Source organism: Pongo pygmaeus, chromosome 23 (assembly GCF_028885625.2).
Source record: "Pongo pygmaeus isolate AG05252 chromosome 23, NHGRI_mPonPyg2-v2.0_pri, whole genome shotgun sequence".
NCBI lineage: Eukaryota > Metazoa > Chordata > Mammalia > Primates > Hominidae > Pongo > Pongo pygmaeus.
In genome coordinates, this window is record NC_085931.1 from 61,236,016 (window position 1) to 61,252,774 (window position 16,759).

Sequence of the window (16,759 nt, forward strand, 5' to 3'; positions counted from 1 at the left end):
CGAGGGTCCCTAATGGCTGCAGAAGCTCCTCCCCACCACCCTTGCCGGCTCTCGCCACGCCCAAGTGGCCAGCTCACCTTGGTGGTGAAGGAGGCTGTCTTTGCGTAGTGGTTCAGCATCTGGTCGTAGGTCAGGCTGTGATAGTCAATGACGTCCCTCTTGATGGTCCAGAGGAGGTACGGCATCTCGTTTTTTACCAACCTAGACTGGCAAGAAAAAAGTTTTTATTGATGCCCAGCATTCAAGGTTCACACCAGCCAGGATGGGACGGAGTGAGGCGACCATCAGAGGACAAATGGCGTGCAGCGTGAGGATCCCAGCCCGGCTCTGCTGCAGGCAGTAGTGCTCCTTGTGGGCCTCCTGCGCACGGGATGTGGGGCGCGACTAGGACCACATAGGGTTTCCACGGAGGGGCCTCGGGCTCTGGGGGGCCACCCCGATGTGGGGCTGCAGGTGGGGTCTGAGCCCTCCACATGGGGTCTACGTGGGTGTGGGGACATGCCACTTGCCGAGGTGACACGACACTTCAAAACCCGGAGCTTACAGTCCCCAGGATCAAAGCCCCCAGGCCTGTACCATGGGCCCTGCACACCCCTCCCTGAGCCCCAGGCACTGGCCTTCCGCTCCTGCCCTGCTGATAGAGGGGCTGGGCGTGGAGCTGGGGGCATGTGGTTGATGCTTTTCTGTTTACAACAATGGCATGTGTTAAGTCAAAATTCCAACCAGGCTGGGTGCAGTGGCTCATACCTGTAATCCCAACACTTTGGGAGGCCGAGGCAGGCAGATCACCTGAGGCCAGGAGTTCAAGACCAGCCTGACCAACATGGTGAAACCTCATGTCTACTAAAAATACAAAAATTAGCTGGGCATGGTGGCGGGCGCCTGTAATCCCAACTACTGTGGAGGCTGAGGCAGAAGAATCACTTGAACCCGGGAGGCAGAGGTTGCAGTGAGCCGAGATTGCACCATTGTACTCCAGCCTGGGCAACAGAGTGAGACGCCATCTGAAAACACCCCCCCAAAAAAATATGTGTGTGTGTAAATAATAGCATACTAACCACTAACCACTAACCACCGTGTACTGGGGTGAGAAACAGCATCGTCAACAGAGCCGAAGTCCCCCAGCCGCCCCCACCCGGTAACTGCCACCTGCTTCTGTCTCTCCTCCAGGTGCAATGAGCAGAATGTTCTGTCTCTCCAGAATGCATGTGCTGCAATCCTTACCCCCAGGGCGATGGCATAGGAGGCTTTAGGATTAGGTCATGAGCCTGAGCCCCTTATGATGGGCTAGCACCCTTATAAAAGAGGCCCCAGAAAAACCCTCGCCCCTGTGTGAGGACGCAGAGAGAAGCCAGCCGTCCATGAAGCAGGACACTCTCACAGAGCCCAGCCACGCTGCCCCTGACCCAGACTCCAGCCTCCAGAACGGTGAGGAATGTTCTGATGTGTCCACACGACTGCCCACGGACCTGTGGAAGCCGCTGGAGCACCCATGACGCTCTATGGGAATGGCACTGACTCCAGGAACCTGGAAGGGCGAGCTCACTGGCCGTGTGGGAGGTGCCTCAAAGAGTCTGGGCCCATTTTTCTATTTGTCTTTTCATTACTGATTTGTGAGTTCTTCATATATTCTGGACATTTGATCTTTTAAATTTTAAGTACTGCAAATGCCACCTCCCACTCTGGTTTCTCTTTCGCCCTCTTTATGGTGGAGGGTTGGGAGCCCCGGAGGGACTAGGCTGGGCTGGGGAGGTGGGGAGGGACATACTGCTGTGTTGCTGGAGACCCCAGCTCACCCGCTGGCCAGGCCCCATCCTGCAACACACCAGCCCGGCTGTCCGAGCCCTGCTGGGCCTCAGTGCCCTCAGCTTCCATGTGTGTGCAGCAGGCCAGCCCAGTGTGGGTGGAGGGGAGTTGGGAGCACCGGGTCCACCCACTACACAGCGGCTCATCCAGCACCGAAGGGCTTGCCCCACCCCTGGGGGCAGCCAGGCCCTGCTGCCTGGTCAAGGGGCCCTGCTGTGACTGGGGCTTTGCCCCCGCCGGGCTGCCATCCCCCCAGGACATGGGCGAGTGGGCACGGAGCAGGGTGACGGTGTAAGAAGCTTTGGAGAGGCCGCAGCTGACCATGGCACATGCAGGGGACGTACCATCACGTCGTGGATGTCGTCTGTTTTCTCCAAAGCCATTTCTTGATTTTCTTTGACTTTGGCACATGTATCACCTGCCAACGAAACACAGGGGAGGCCTGAACATGAAGCCTCAGCCAGACTTCCCGCACCGGGTCCGTTACCACAACCGCAGGCAAGACAGCGACTTTACTTCCAGAAACCTGGCTCCAGGTGGGGCCTTCCCCTGGTGGAGCAGGTGCCTTTGTGGGTCCTGAGTCAGGCTCGGGGCATTCTGGCAGCCCCCATACATCCAGTGAGCGTCCACTGCACAGCACCTCCCCAGGGCTGTGACAGGGCTTGGGGGCCCGGGATTCCTGGAGGCCCAGGTGCCCCCAGGTGTGGAATGGTGGAGACAGCCCGGGATGGGGGTGGGAGTGACAGAGGCTGAGGGACCATGGGCAGGGGTGGAGGAGGAGGGGGACATTTGATCCAGGTCTCAATGGGGCCAAGAGGATGCAGACACAGCTGTGCAGATGTCAGCGAGGAGCAGCTGGCACCACGGGGGCCTGAGGAGTGGACTTCAGGGACCTGGGGCTGGAGGAGGGACGGCCGAGGCCGGGCGGAGAGAGGATGACAGAAATCGCCTGGGCACGAGGAGGCCTGGGTGGGGCTGCGGGGACTCTGAGAAGGGAGCAGGGCTGGGGGCTTGAAAGGGTTTGCCTGGCACGACCGCCTGGGGAGGGGAGGCCAGGAGGGTGATGGAGACCTGGGGTCGGAGATACCCCATCACGCACACCAGGACCGAGGGGCAGGCACCACACTCAGGCCGGCGCCGACTCCCCCTGCCCACGACAGACACACACGCTCTGAGCTGAGACGTGTGCCTCCGATACGCTACCATTGACCCCGGCGCCTTCGTCCTCGACATCCGGAATGACCTTGGGCAAAAAGTGGAACTTCTTCTCTACCCAGCCCTTCCTTCGCAGAGCGGCCCGGACCACTGGGTAGTGTCCGTAGATAGAGAAAATCTTCTTCTCCTAGAATGGCAAGAGGATATTTTATTTTATTTCAATCATTTTTGGGGAATAAGCAGATTTTGGTTGCATGGATAAGTTGTTAGTGCGGGTTTCTGAGATTTGGGGGCACCCATCACCCAATATGTCATTTTTTTTTTTTTGAGATGGAATCTCGCTCTGTCACCCAGGCCGGAGTGCAGTGGGGCAATCTCAGCTCACTGCAACCTCTGCCTTCCAGGTTCAAGCAATTCTCCTGCCTCAGACTCCCGAGTAGCTGTGATTACAGGTGCCTGCCACTAAGGAAGGAGACCACTACTACTCCTGCTGCCCTCCTCCCCCGCCTTGCCTAGTTCACAAGACAGGAAGAGAGAAAAAGCAAAAAGTTGGGGGAAAAAAAAGTAAGATAAATAGCCAGACAACCTTGGCACCACCACCCAGCCCTAGGAGTTAAAAAAAAGTAATAATAATAACATCAACCCCTGACCTAAACTACTTGTGTTATCTGTAAATTCCAGACACTGTATGAAAAAAGCATTGTAAAACTTTCTGTTCTGTTAGCTGATGCATGCAGCCCCCAGTCACATTTCCCACGCTTACTTGATGTATCACGACCCTTTCACGTGGACCCCTTAAAGTTGTAAGCCTTTAAAAAGGCCAAGAATTTCTTTTTCGGGGAGCTCGGCTCTTAAGACGCGAGTCTGCTGACACTCCTGGCCAAATGAAAACCTCTTCCTTCTTTAATCTGGTGTCTGAGGAGTTTTGTCTGTGGCTCATCCTGCTACACCACCAGGCCTGGCTAATGTTTGTATTTTTTAGTAGAGACGGGGTTTCATCATATTGGCCAGGCTGGTCTTGAACTCCTGACCTCAGGCGATCTGCCCACGTTGGCCTCCCACAGTGCTAGGATTACAGGCATGAGCCACCGCATCCAGCCCCAATATGTAATCTTTTATCCCTCTCTCCCCTCCCAATCTTCCCCCGAGTCTCCAAACTCTATTTTATCATTCTTATGCCTTTTCATCCTCATAGCTTAGCTCCCTCTTATGAGAACAAATGATATTTGGTTTTCCATTCCTGAGTCACTTCACTTAGAAGACTGGCCTTCAGCTCCATCCAGGTGGCTGCAAAAGACATTATTTGGTTCCTTCTTCTGGCTGAGTAGTATTCCGTGGTGCAGATACACCATAGTTTCTTTCTTTATCCGCTCGTTGGTTGATGGGCATTTTGATTGGTTCCATATTTTTGCAGTTGTGAACTGAGCTGCTATAAACATGCGTGAGCAAGTATCTTTTTTGTATCATGACTTCTTATCATCTGAGTAGATGCCCAGGAGTACGGTTGCTGGATCAAATTGTAGGTCTACTTTTAGTCCTTTAAGGAATGTCCACACTGTTTTCCACAGTGGTTGTACTAGTTTACATTCCCACCAGCAGCGTAAAAGTGTTCCCTGTTCGCCACATCCACGCTGACCTCTATTATTTGTTCACTCTTTAATTATGGCCATTCTTGCAGGAGTAAGGTGGTATCACATTGTGGTTTTAATTCGCATTTCCCTGAGAATTAGTGATGCTGAGCATTTTTTCACGTTTGTTGGCTGTTTGTATAGTATTTTAAGTTAAGGAATTGAAAAATAAGTTGAATATTTTTCTGTAAGAGGAGTTTTCAAAACAGAAGGAGACGAACTGTGCTCTGGTGGGAAGACATCTGCTCAAAGAAGACCATGCCCATATCCAGGCACATAGCGGACAAAACGGCACAATTGCAGCTGCAGCTGGAAACCCTGAGTCTGAGTGCCAGCACCCACACGAGACATCCGGTCAGTCCCAGCACCGCTCTGGAAACCCTGAGTCTGAGTCCCAGCACACACACGAGACATCCAGTTGGTCCCAGCACCGCTCTGGGCCGCTGTCTACTCAGATAATCAGTCTGAGGCCTGTCACCCGCCCACGTGGCTGTGCACGTGAATGAGCCTGATCACCCGGGGCTTTGGGGAGAACGGTGGGGGAGCTGGACAGTCCGCGAGAGGGCTGGCACCCTCCGACTCCACAAGACACTCTGCCACCCCCAACACCCTGCTTAGCTGTGGTCAAACTGAGTAACTTTAGAAAAATGGATCGGCAGAATACAATTCCTAAGGAAACCACCAAAGGAATAAAAACAGTGTAAGACTTCCAACAGGTAAGAGAGGGGAAAGGGGGATTTAAAAAGTAATCAGTCCAAGAGAGTACATGAAAGGAGAGGAAAGGAAGATTAAACCGAAGGAACGTACTGAATGAATGAAGTAAGGTAACAGATACACCTGAATACACCAACGGTTTAATTATAGATAAATACACTAAATGCTCCAGTCAAAAGGCAAAGAGACCATCAAACACACAGGTATACAGATGATAGGGTAGAAAAGGAAAAGATAGAAATATGAGACAAAATAGTCTTTGGGACAAATAAACACTACTAAGGTAAAGAAAACCATTTCATAATTTTAAAAAGTTTCAATTCACTAGAAAGATACATGTGTATGCACCTATTAAGAAGGCATTAGTTATAAAAAACAAAAATAGAACTACAAAGTAGGCAAACCCAAAATTATAATAGGGTATTTTAACCTGCTTCTCTCAGTAATTGATAGAATGCACAGACTAATAAGTTCAATAAGACTTTAGAGGATTTGAACAACTCAAATAACAAACTCTACTCTAGTGGCTGTAAACAGCTCACTCTGGCAGAGCACGATGGCTCAAGTCTGTAATCCCAGCACTTTGGGAGGCCGAGGCGGGTGTATCATCTGAGGTCAGGAGTTCAAGACCAGCCTGGCCAACATGGTGAAACGCCGTCTCTACTAAAAATACAAAAATTAGCCGAGCATGGTGGTGCACACCTGTAGTCCCAGCTACTCAGGAGGCTGAGGCAGGAGAATCGCTTGAACCTGGAAGGCAAAAGTTGCAGTGAACCAAGACTGCACCACTGCACTCCAGAATGGGTGACAGAGCGAGACTCCATCTCAAAAAAAAAAAAAAAAAAAAAAAGCACACTCTACACCAACTGTTACATAAATTAACAAAATGTTAGGCATAAAGCAAGTCTAAACAAATTTCAATGGAATAACATTATACATAGCACATTCTCGACCACAATGCAATCAAGCTAGAAAACAAGAACAATATAACTACAAAAAAGTAACAAGTGTAGACTGTAAGAACAATACTTTTAAGTAACATGAACTGTAAAATACTTTGAACTGAACATAGACAAATGTACTCCAAAATAAAAGCTTGTGAAATGCAGCTAATGCAGTACCCAGAGGGATAGTTGTAGCCTTAAATGTTTATACATTTGTAAACTTTAATACATTTATATTTATAAATGTTTATACATTTAAAGGTTTCAGAAGAAAATCTGAAAATTAATGAGCGGATATGGTTCTACTTATATGAAGTTCCAGAAAAGCCAGAAGGACAGTGATAGAAAGCACAAACAGCACATCCATGGTTGCCAGGATTTGGGACGGGGGTGGGGAATAACCGATAGGGGCCAGGGGGATCTCCTGAGGGTGGTGAAATGGTCTTTATGAAGACTGCTGCCTGACTGCACATATTTGTACCTGAGGGTGATGGAACGGTCTTTATGGAGACTGTCTGACTGCACGTATTTGTACACGTTCTGCTCTCCATCCGGGTGTGTCCGGCTGTAACCTCACCGTGCCATGCACCTGCAGTCTGCACATATTTGTACACATTCTGCTCTCCGTCCGGGTGTGTCCGGCCATAACCTCACCGTGCCGTGCACCTGCAGTCTGCACATATTTGTACATGTTCTGCTCTCCGTTCGGGTGTGTCCGGCCATAACATCACCATACCGTGCACCTGCAGTCTGTGCACTTTCAATGTGTGTTGTACCTCAGAGGTGAGTTAAGGGAATGCGGATGTTTTCTCACACTATTGCCAGCTGGATGACTCGGGGTTCCTCTGTGGTCAGGCCTTCTGAGCAGTGGAAATCGACACGCCATCAAGACAAAGAGAGCCGCCTTTCCCCGGGTCACTTGCTCTTCCCATTCCAAGGGTGGCAAACCTGGAGCCCTCAGCTCCCATTTACAGAACACGAGAGCCTTCCTTGTCTCCCCAGACCCACATGGGGAGCAGAGGTCTCCTCTCTCCCCAAGGGAGGCCTTGCTTACATCACAGTTAAAAGGTAAGGCCTCCCTCTCCTGGGCTCCCTCTCCTGGGGGGGCCAGTGCCAACTGCCCCATATAAGCTCCCAGGGCCATAATGTTGGGGTTCCTCTCCTGAGGTACAAACCCCTTTGCACACACAGGTGGAGGCACAGTGAGCATCCCTAACGGGAGCTGGGGTGTGGGGAACCTACGCAGGCATTCTCTGAGTACCTGGAAGTCCATTTCCCATCCGGGAACTTCATGCTTCCCGTGGGGATACGCAGGTAAACAGATAAAGCCGGGACAAGCACCCACACCCTAGGACACACAGCAGGCGGTGCTGGCCACCCCTTGGTGGGAGGCAAAGAAGCATTGCCTCTTTCTAAACTATGGCTAAAATAAAAGGTAACTCCAGGCTAGGCGCAGTCACTCACGCCTGTAATCCCAGTACTTTGGGAGGCCAAGGCGGGCAGATCACCTGAGGTCAGGAGTTCGAGACCAGCCTGGCCAACATAGTGAAACCTCCATCTCTACTAAAAAATACAAAAATTAACTGGGCATGGTGGTGTGCACCTGTAGTCCCAGCTACTCAGGAGGCTGAGGCACAAGAATTGCTTGAACCTGGGAGGCAGAGGTTGTGGTAAGCTGAGATCGTGCCACTGCACTCCAGCCTGGGCAACAGAGCAAGACTTCACCTCAAAATCCGTAAATAAATAAAAGGTAACATCAGCCAAGTCCCCACAGGGAGGAGGCTGCAGCTCGGGGGCACAGTGCATCAGAGGCCAGACAGACGATTCCAAGTTCCAAAATAAATGCCCTTTTAAAAAAGTGTCCCCCTCCCCACCGAGTCCCAAGGAGCATTTACCTTGATTGCTTTTTCTGTTAACTGCCTTGCTATTTTGTATCTGTCCAACCTGGAGGAAGAAGCCAAGTCTTGGGAAATTCCTTGTTTTAATTCTGCAAAAGAGAAAGAGGACGTCAAGTCAAAGGACAAGGCATCCAAGGCCAGGCACGGTGGCTCATGCCTGTAATCCCAGCACTGTGGGAGGCCAAGGTGGGTGGATCACCTGAGGCCAGGAGTTCGAGACCAGCCTGGCCAACATGGTGAAACCCCGTCTCTACTAAAAATACAAAAATTAGCTGGGCATGGTAGCTCATGCCTGTAATCCCAGCTACTCGGGAGGCTGAGGCAGGAGAATCACTTGAACCCGGGAGGCGGAGCTTGTGGTGAGCTGAGATTGCGCCATTGCACTCCAGCCTGGGCAACAAGAGCAAAACTCTGTCTCAAAAAAAAAAAAAAAGACATGCGTCTGATGAGGCCAGACATGAAATGGCATATTCTGAGGGGTGCCATACATGAGCCAGCAAAATTCATCCACAGTGATGGAGACCAGAGCCGCGGGGAGGGGGTGTGGCTGGAGATTGGTCCAAGGAACCGTGGTAAAAGTGTCAGCGGTGTGTGAACCGGAGCGACTCCATCTTGAACAGGGGCTGGGTACAATGAGGCTGAGACCTACAGGGCTGCATTCCCAGATGGTGAACGCATTCTAAGTCACAGGATGAGATAAGAGGTTGGCACAAGATACAGGCCATAAAGACCCTGCTGATAAAACAGGTTGCCGTAAAGAAGCTGGCTAAGACCCACCAAAACCAAGATGATGAGAATGACCTCTGGTCGTCCTCACTGCTACACTCCCACCAGCGCCATCTCAAAAAACATAAATAAAATTAAATTAAATTAAGAAGTTCTGATTATCAATAGGAAGCATGAAGTGACTGACAAGGCCACATCCATCTGACAAAGAGCATGTATCCAGGACATACAGAGAATTCCTGCAAGTCCATGAGGCTGTAGCGCGATTTAACCGCGGACTGCAGTCCCGGAACCCCACTCCGAGAAGGAAGAGCTCCAAATGGCCAATAATCATGTGAAACACAGTTCAACACCTTGAGCTGTCTGGAAATGCAAATTAAAACCAGTGAGATTTAATTTAATTCAAATTAAAACCACACACCCCAGAGTGCCTGAAATGGCAGCGAGGACACCCACTGCGGGTGGGGACGGTGGGGCACCGGAGCTCTCAATCCGGCCCTTAAACGGTTGGGGGACCTTCTAAAGCTAAGTATGCGCCTGCCCTGTAACCCAGCCGTTGACCCCTAGGGAGCATTTACCCACACAACGAAGATGAGTCTGAAGAGAGCAAGGGCAGGAAGGAAGAGAGAGGCGAGTGCAGGGCCCCCACGACCCGCCAGGAGAGGCCTTCACACCCACACGTTTAATTTCCCAGTTTCCCGGGAAGCTGGCCAGTGGGATCGGGGTACAGGAGGCAGGAGCCAGCACCCCCAACACCTCTGGGGTCCTCCACCTGGACCGTCCAAGAGAAGGCGCCTGGTTCTGCAGCTCAGTGAAGTGCCTGCCCCCAGAGTCCCTGATTTCCTGGCAGCAGGCTGCAGCCAGCACTGCCTCTGAGCCCGGACCACTCTGGGCGAGCGGCTGGCAACAGGCAATACATGATACCCACTATTTTCTTCTCTCCCGTCTCCATCCGAAGAAGAAGCCAACGAGAGCCCCTTCCTCTCTGGCTCCATGCTGGGCTCCGACAGCTTGCCCTTTGCTCCTCTGGGCCCTAGAGGAGAGGGTGTGGTGGTTATGGGAAACCGGGAGGGTGTGGGGGGCTCTGGGGATGGAGAGGGTTCTGAGGCCCAAGCTGAGGGTCACGTCTGGGGTTGGGGATCAGCTCTGGGGTTGGGGATCGGGTCTGGGTTGGGGGATCAGGCCTGGAGTTGGGAGGTCAGGTCTGAGTTGGGGTCAGGTCTGGGTTGGGGGATCAGGTCTGGGGTTGAGGATCAGGTCTGGGGTTGGGAGTCAGGTCTGCGGTTGGGGGTCAGGTCTGGATTGGGGGTCAGCTCTGGGGTTGGGGATCATGTCTGGGTTGAGGGATCAGGTCTGAGTTGGGGTCAGGTCTGGGTTGGGGTCAGGTCTGGGTTGTGGGGTCAGGTCTGGGGTTGTGGGTCAGGTCTGAGATGTGGGTCAGGTCTGGGGTCGGGGGTCAAGTCTGGGTTGGGGGATCAGGTTTGGGTTGAGGGATCAGGTCTGGGTTGAGGGATCAGGTCTGGGTTGGGGTCAGGTCTGAGTTGTGAGGTCAGGTCTGAGGTTGTGGGTCAAGTCTGAGATGTGGGTCAGGTCTGGGGTCGGGGGTCAAGTCTGGGTTGGGGGATCAGGTTTGGGTTGGGGATCAAGTCTGGGTTGTGGGTCAGGTCTGGGTTTGGGGGTCGGGTCTAGGTTGGGGGTCAGATCTGGGGTTGGGGGATCAGCTTTGGGTTGGGGATCAAGTCCCAGTTGTGGGTCAGGTCTGGGTTTAGGGGTCAGGTCTGGGTTGTGGGTCAGGTCTGGTTTCGGGGGTCATGTCTGGGGTTGGGGATCATGTCTGGGTTGGGGGTCAGGACTGGATTGTGGGTCAGGTCTGGGTTTGGGGGTCAGGACTGAGTTTGGGGGATCAGGTCTGGGTTGGGGGATCAGTTCTGGGTTGTGGGTCAGGTCTGGGTTGGGGTCAGGTCTAGGTTGTGGGTCAGGTCTGGGTTGGGGTCAGGTCTGGGTTGGGGGGTCAGTTCTGGGTTGGGGGATCAGGTCTGGGTTGGGGGATCAGGTCTAGGTTGTGGGTCAAGTCTGGGTTATTGGTCAGGTCTGGGGTCGGGGGTCAATATTGGGCTTGGTGTCAGGTCTGGGTTGTGGGTCAGGTCTGGGTTGGGGTCAGGTCTGGGTTGTGGATCATGTCTGGGGTTGGGGATCATGTCTGGGTTTGGGGGATCAGGTCTGGGTTGGGGGATCAGTTCTGGGTTGTGGGTCAGGTCTGGGTTGGGGTCAGGTCTGGGTTGTGGGTCTGGTCTGGGTTGGGGGTCAGGTCTGGGTTGTGGGTCAGGTCTGGGTTGGGGGTCAGGTGTGAGTAGGGGATCAGGTCTGGGGTTGGGGGGTCAGGTCGGGGTTGTGGGTCAGGTCTGGGTTGGGGTCAGGTCTGGGCTGTGGGGTCAGGTCTGGGCTTGGGTGATCAGGTCTGGGGTTATGGGTCAGGTCTGGGTTTGGGGGTCAGGACTGGGTTTGGTGTCAGGTCTGGGATGAGTGGCAGGTCTGGGTTGTGGGTCAGGTCTGGGTTGGGGTCAGGTCTGGGTTGGGAGGTCAGGTCTGGTTTGGGGGGTCAGGTCTGGGTTGAGCGGCAGGTCTGGGTTGGGGGTCAGGTCTGGTTTGGGGGTCATGTCTGGGTTGGGGGATCAGGTCTGGGTTGTGGGTCAGGTCTGGGTTTGGGGGTCAGGACTGGGTTTGGTGTCAGGTCTGGGTTGAGCAGCAGGTCTGGGTTGGGGGTCAGGTCTGGGTTGAGCAGCAGGTCTGGGTTGTGGTTCAGGTCTGGGTTGGGAGGTCAGGTCTGGTTTGGGGGGTCAGGTCTGGGTTGAGCAGCAGGTCTGGGTTGGGGGTCAGGTCTGGTTTGGGGGTCATGTCTGGGTTGGGGGATCAGGTCTGGGTTGGGGTCAGGTCTGGGTTGTGGGTCAGGTCTGGGTTTGGGGGTCAGGACTGGGTTTGGTGTCAGGTGTGGGTTGAGCAGCAGGTCTGGGTTGGGGGTCAGGTCTGGGGTTGTGGGTCAGGTCTGGGTTTGGGGGTCAGGACTGGGTTTGGTGTCAGGTCTGGGTTGAGCGGCAGGTCTGGGTTGGGGGTCAGGTCTGGGTTGTGGGCATCAGGTCTCAACTGGGGATCAGGTCTAGGTCGAGGGGGAGGTCTGGGTTGGGGGTGCGGGTCTAGGTTAATGAGGAGAGGTATGGGACTCTGAAGGCAGAGGGGAGTGGACAGTTGTGGAGTTCCCAGAAGATGGGGGAAGGTGGGGAGAACAGCTCTGGGCTTTCGAGGGCGGGCGAGTGGGTAGAGTTGGGCTGGTTTCGTGGGGGAGTTCTGCGGTTCCGAGCGAGGCGGGTCTGGGATTCCTAGGGTAAGCGGTCTAGAATTCGGAGGCCCAGGGCGGGGAGGGGGTAGGCCTGGGTTTCGGGGCGGGTTTCGGGGCAGGTCTAGGGTTCCGAAGGCAGATGGGGAGGAGGGGTCCTGTCTGGGATCGGAAGCGCGGACAGGCCTGGGGTTCCGCGGTCGGGGGTCGTGCTCACCGTGGACCGGGTCAGTGGCTTGCGCTGCGCCGCCTGGCGTCCTGGGGTTGCCCGGGGCAACGTGCTGGGGCAGCCACGCGCATTGTGCACCCCCGGTGCGGCGGCTGCTGGGTCCGGGGCCTGGGGCTGTGCAGCGGCGGCGGCCCCGGGGCGTGGGGCTGCGCGGGCGGCGGGGGGTGCGGGGGCGCGGGGGGCTGCGGCGTGCGGGGGGCGCGGGCCCCGACGGGCGGCAGTCGTCGGCGCTTGGGCTGGGCCCGGGTTGGGGTCCGGGTCCCGGGCTGCTGTCGGAGCAGGCGCGGCGGCGGGGTCCGCGGCGCGGGACGGTGCGCGCCATGGTGTCCGCCGGGGGAGGGCCCGAGTGGAGCCCCAGGTCACGCGCTGCGGCCCCGCGCCCCCCTGTGGAGGTCACACTCAATCCCCCACCAGGTCACAAAGACCCGCGGGTCACATCCTGCCCCTCCCCCTCAGGCCCCCCAGGCCCGCGGGCCTTCTCGCCCTCCCCGGGGCCCTCACGCCGCCCTCTGTCGCTGGGCCCTTCCCCGACGCGAGGCTGGAGCGGCGGGGTGAGGAGGCCGCGGGCGCTGGGCTCCTCCCGGGCTGTGCGCTGCGGGTCCTGGCGGTTGGGGGCGACGGGGTGACCGCAGCAGCGCCCCTGTCCTGCGGTGGAACCTGGGAGGGCCTTGGTGTCCGCAGAACCACTCGTGGGGTCCCACGCCGCTGCCCCCCGGGGGGTTCTGAGCCCACCCAGGTCCACACGGCCCCTGTCCTTTCCCCCCAACCCCGCAGATCACCCCACTCCCCCATCACCCCGCCAGGGCAGCTCGTGTCTGATCTGGCACCTCGGGGTGGGGGTAGGAAAGACACACCTGCCCCACCAGGACCCTCACTCATGGCAACTTTCCAAAGCCTAGATGTCTTCATTTGGTTTTAAATCAACTTTATTTTGCATTTAACTTCCCAAGACACCCCAAAAGGGAGGTTCTGCCCCGACTCTGAAGGGGCTGCTGGGGGACTTGGGGGGGGGAGTGGGCGCGTCCCCTGGCGGGGGTGGTTCCTTTCCAGCTCCCTCCCTCTTCCCCGGAGAATGCCACTGGGCTCTCACCAGCCCCCAGTACTGGCCTCTAGGGGTTACACAAATCGGTGAGTGAAAAGCTGGCCCTCCCTCCACCCGCCCCTCCTCCCTGTGTCCCGATGTTTTTAGACCCGAGTGAGCTGACCCTGCTGAGACCCAATATTAAATAGCCACAGCCACGTCTACAAGTCAGTGTTTATTGCTCAAGCGTATTAAACAAAAATGTAGATTGAAAGAGACAGTTCTTCTAAATCCCATTTGTCCGGATTTTTTAAGCACTCTAAAATGAGAAAATAAGAAAGTGCAAGCCAGCAAAAACGCTCCAAGTGTCTAATTCTGGCTCTGAAACTTGAGCTCTCTGGTCTGCCCCCAAGAAGACATCAGCCCGCCCCGTGCTGTCCCTGTGGCTCCCACCCCATTCCCAGGAGCAGACCCCACCAGCCTCAAATCTGCAGGGAGGTGGGGGTGGCCTGCAGACAGGGTGGGGTCTGCATCCAGTGCCAGTGACAGCGGCCTCTCCTCTCCCACCATCATGCTTGTTTGGGGCCAAAGCGTTTGCCCGGCCCCTGACTCTGTCCTTCCGGAGCTGCCGAGGACTGCAGAGAGGGCCTGGCTTGTCCCCTCTCGGAGCAGCTGGGGAGGTGTCTTGCCTGCATCCCCCTTGAATGGCTGAAAATAATGATTCCACTTGTCATGAACACCATGAAGGTATCTTGGCAGCCAGAGTCACTCCTGTTCTGCAGTGAGAAACCTGGGAGGGTCCTCAAATCCCCTGGCAGGGTCTGCAGGCCGCCCCATCCAGCTGCATCTCCCAGGCCTCCTGGTTCTTTGACCCTGACGGCCCCGGGGCCACAGATGCATCTCCAGGCCTTTCCAGCAGCCCATGCGGGACCAGTCAATACACCCCACGGCAGTAAAGAGAAAATGTTCATGTCTTCTCAGATCAGAAGGAAAGAAACAAAACCACTGTGAAGGAAAACACCTGCTGGAAAGTAATTACCAAAATAACAGCATTCCCAGTTTCACAGTCGCCCCAACTCACTGTGGATTTACTGCCATGTCAGCTGGGAGGACCCAGGTGCCCTCGGGACAAGGAGACGCAGGGAAACCCACTCCTGGCCATGGCACTACCCAAAGCCAGTGTTATTCTCACACCCAACTGTCCCTGCAGCCTGGCAGGTGGGCAGTGACTGCCTGGGCTGTACCCTAAGACCCCAAAACAGCAGAGATGGAGAAGACCGCTGGCCCTGGGGCCTTCTCAGTGAGGATCAAGACAAAGTACTTGCTAGGAGGTAGAGGGGGCTGGGTGAACCTGTGAGAATTCCTGGGCTCTGACCTGATCTGTCCTGCATTTTGAGTAATGGGAGCAAACACAGGAGGGAGGGGCTCAGCTTCCCCCGGTCACTGGGGCCAGGGAGACATGGTCCAGCCCGTTTACAAAGCCTTAGATGTGGCCCCACCCCCAAGAACACTGCCTGTCACAGCAGCGGCCACGTGGCACTCCAAGCTGGGCATGACAGTGCCCAGGACGTGGGCAGCGGCCATGTGGCCCTCCAAGCTGGGCATGACAGAGCCCGGGACGTTGGCCACGCCCAGGACGTGGGCTGGCCAGTGTGGCGGCGGATCCCTCTAGAATGACTGGGTCTAAGTAGGAAGACAGGGCGGGTGACCTGGCGTGGACTGGTGTGGATTTCACCTGGGAGAGCAGCGGCAGCCTGTGTCGCTTGCGCCTGGGCTCTGGAGGAGGGGCCCCCGTGGCTCCCGGTCCAGGACAGAGGCGCCCAGCCTTGCTCTCACTGTCCAGGAAGAGCCGCTGGGCAGGCTGAGCCTGGGGCAGGTGGACCTCGCAGGGAAGTGGGTAAGATCCCAGTGGGCTGACTGAGCACCCGGGATAGACCCGAAGAGTGGAGGGAGGAAGCCGGGTCAGAGTGGGCAGGAGACGCAGGGACCCACGGTCTGACCCCCGGTCAGGTCCACAGAGCCCACTCCAGCCCAAGCCACGAGAGAAGCAGGAAGAGGAGCTGGGGCCAGCTCAGGGGTGGGGCTCTCAAGAGGCCCAGGCAGGGGCCCTTCCTCGGCCTGGGAAGTTGTGGCCATGCTCCTGCTGTTAGGACACGGGAGCCACTCGGAGCTGACTGATCTGACTGAGGCACAGACTAGCCAACATTGGCCTATTTTAAAATTAAACTACCCTAGGAAGTGAAAACCCCACCTGCAGCCTGGTTTGCCCTCACACAAGGGAAAAGAGGTGTTAGAAGCAGTAGCTCGGGGCGATTAGGAGTTGTGCGTTTCCGTGCTTGGGGCCAGGCTGGGAGCTGCCACCCGGTTTCTGCGTCTGGTGGTCACTGGGCCATTTGCACCACGACGGCTCTCCAGGCTTTCTCCTTGTCAAACTCCTTCAGGGGGCTCCTGGCCACCTGCGACTGAGACAGGAAAGGTGTTACTTCACCAGGGCCACCTGTGCGGCAGGAAGGTAGACACGCCACTCGGCCACAGGCAGCGAGCGGCCAGCATTCAGGAGTTTTCTTCGAACGTGAAGGAAGTGGGGAAACGAACCCCTGGGCCTCCGTGGAAAGAGATAAAGGCCTTCCCTCCCTCAGTGTCCCAGAAACGCCTGCGTCCCCCCCGCACACACAGTCTCTACGGAGCCTGGGATGCAACAGCCCTTCACTCGGCCCCTTGCCCTGGCTCTGGGGCGGGGAGCCGGGGGAGGCCGCCCAAGGTTGGGCATGTGCCTGATGGCCGAGGAAGAAAACACTTAAGGCAGAGGTGACCTGATGCCTCCAGGCAAAAGGGAGGACAGCGCCAGCCCCAGCTGTCCACCCTGAGCCCCAGCCACCCACCCTGAGCCCCTGAGCCCCAGCCATCCACCCTGAGCCCCAGCCGCCCACCCTGAGCCCCAGCCGCCCACCCTGAGCCCCAGCCATCCACCCTCAGCCCCAGCCGCCCACCCTGAGCCCCAGCCGCCCACCCTGAGCCCCAGCCATCCACCCTGAGCCCCAGCTGCCCGCCCTGAGTCCCAGCCGTCCACCCTGAGCCCCTGAGACCAGCAGTTCTGGGATCTGGGGAGAGCACCTCATGCGTCTGACTCTGGGCCTTGCTGGTCACAACAGAAACCCAGGCGGGTCTCATTTCAGGCCCAGGGACTGCCGTCCTAGCAGGCAGACTGACCACAGCCAGGAAAAACGGTAGCAAAGCAGCTGAGGAGGCAGGTTAAGGGAACAGCAGTAGGGAGGGTGGAGGGTGGGGGCGATGGGGTCGGCTGAGA

General features: G+C 56.2%; 2 protein-coding genes across 4 annotated transcripts in view; both read right to left on the bottom strand.

The window, feature by feature from the left end:
* The window catches only part of TTLL8 (tubulin tyrosine ligase like 8), a 41,529-nt gene extending 28,965 nt beyond the window's left edge, over positions 1-12,564 (bottom strand). The window contains exons 1-6 of the mRNA XM_054469725.2: positions 12,420-12,564; positions 9,800-9,904; positions 8,143-8,234; positions 3,010-3,148; positions 2,151-2,224; positions 78-206 (exon numbers count right to left, since the gene is read on the bottom strand). Coding sequence (XP_054325700.2) covers positions 78-206; positions 2,151-2,224; positions 3,010-3,148; positions 8,143-8,234; positions 9,800-9,866 — 501 coding nt within the window. The 5' untranslated portion in view covers positions 9,867-9,904; positions 12,420-12,564. The remainder of the gene's footprint in view (positions 1-77; positions 207-2,150; positions 2,225-3,009; positions 3,149-8,142; positions 8,235-9,799; positions 9,905-12,419) is intronic.
* A 1,110-nt stretch (positions 12,565-13,674) lies between these two features.
* The window catches only part of MLC1 (modulator of VRAC current 1), a 31,346-nt gene continuing 28,261 nt past the window's right edge, over positions 13,675-16,759 (bottom strand). For 2 of the 3 annotated variants that reach the window (XM_054469829.2, XM_054469830.2), the window contains exon 12: positions 15,612-15,908. In XM_054469829.2, coding sequence (XP_054325804.1) covers positions 15,834-15,908 — 75 coding nt within the window. In that variant the 3' untranslated portion in view covers positions 15,612-15,833. Of the gene's footprint in view, positions 15,915-16,759 lie in introns of all 3 variants that reach the window. The other variant, XM_054469828.2, reaches the window with a different exon arrangement.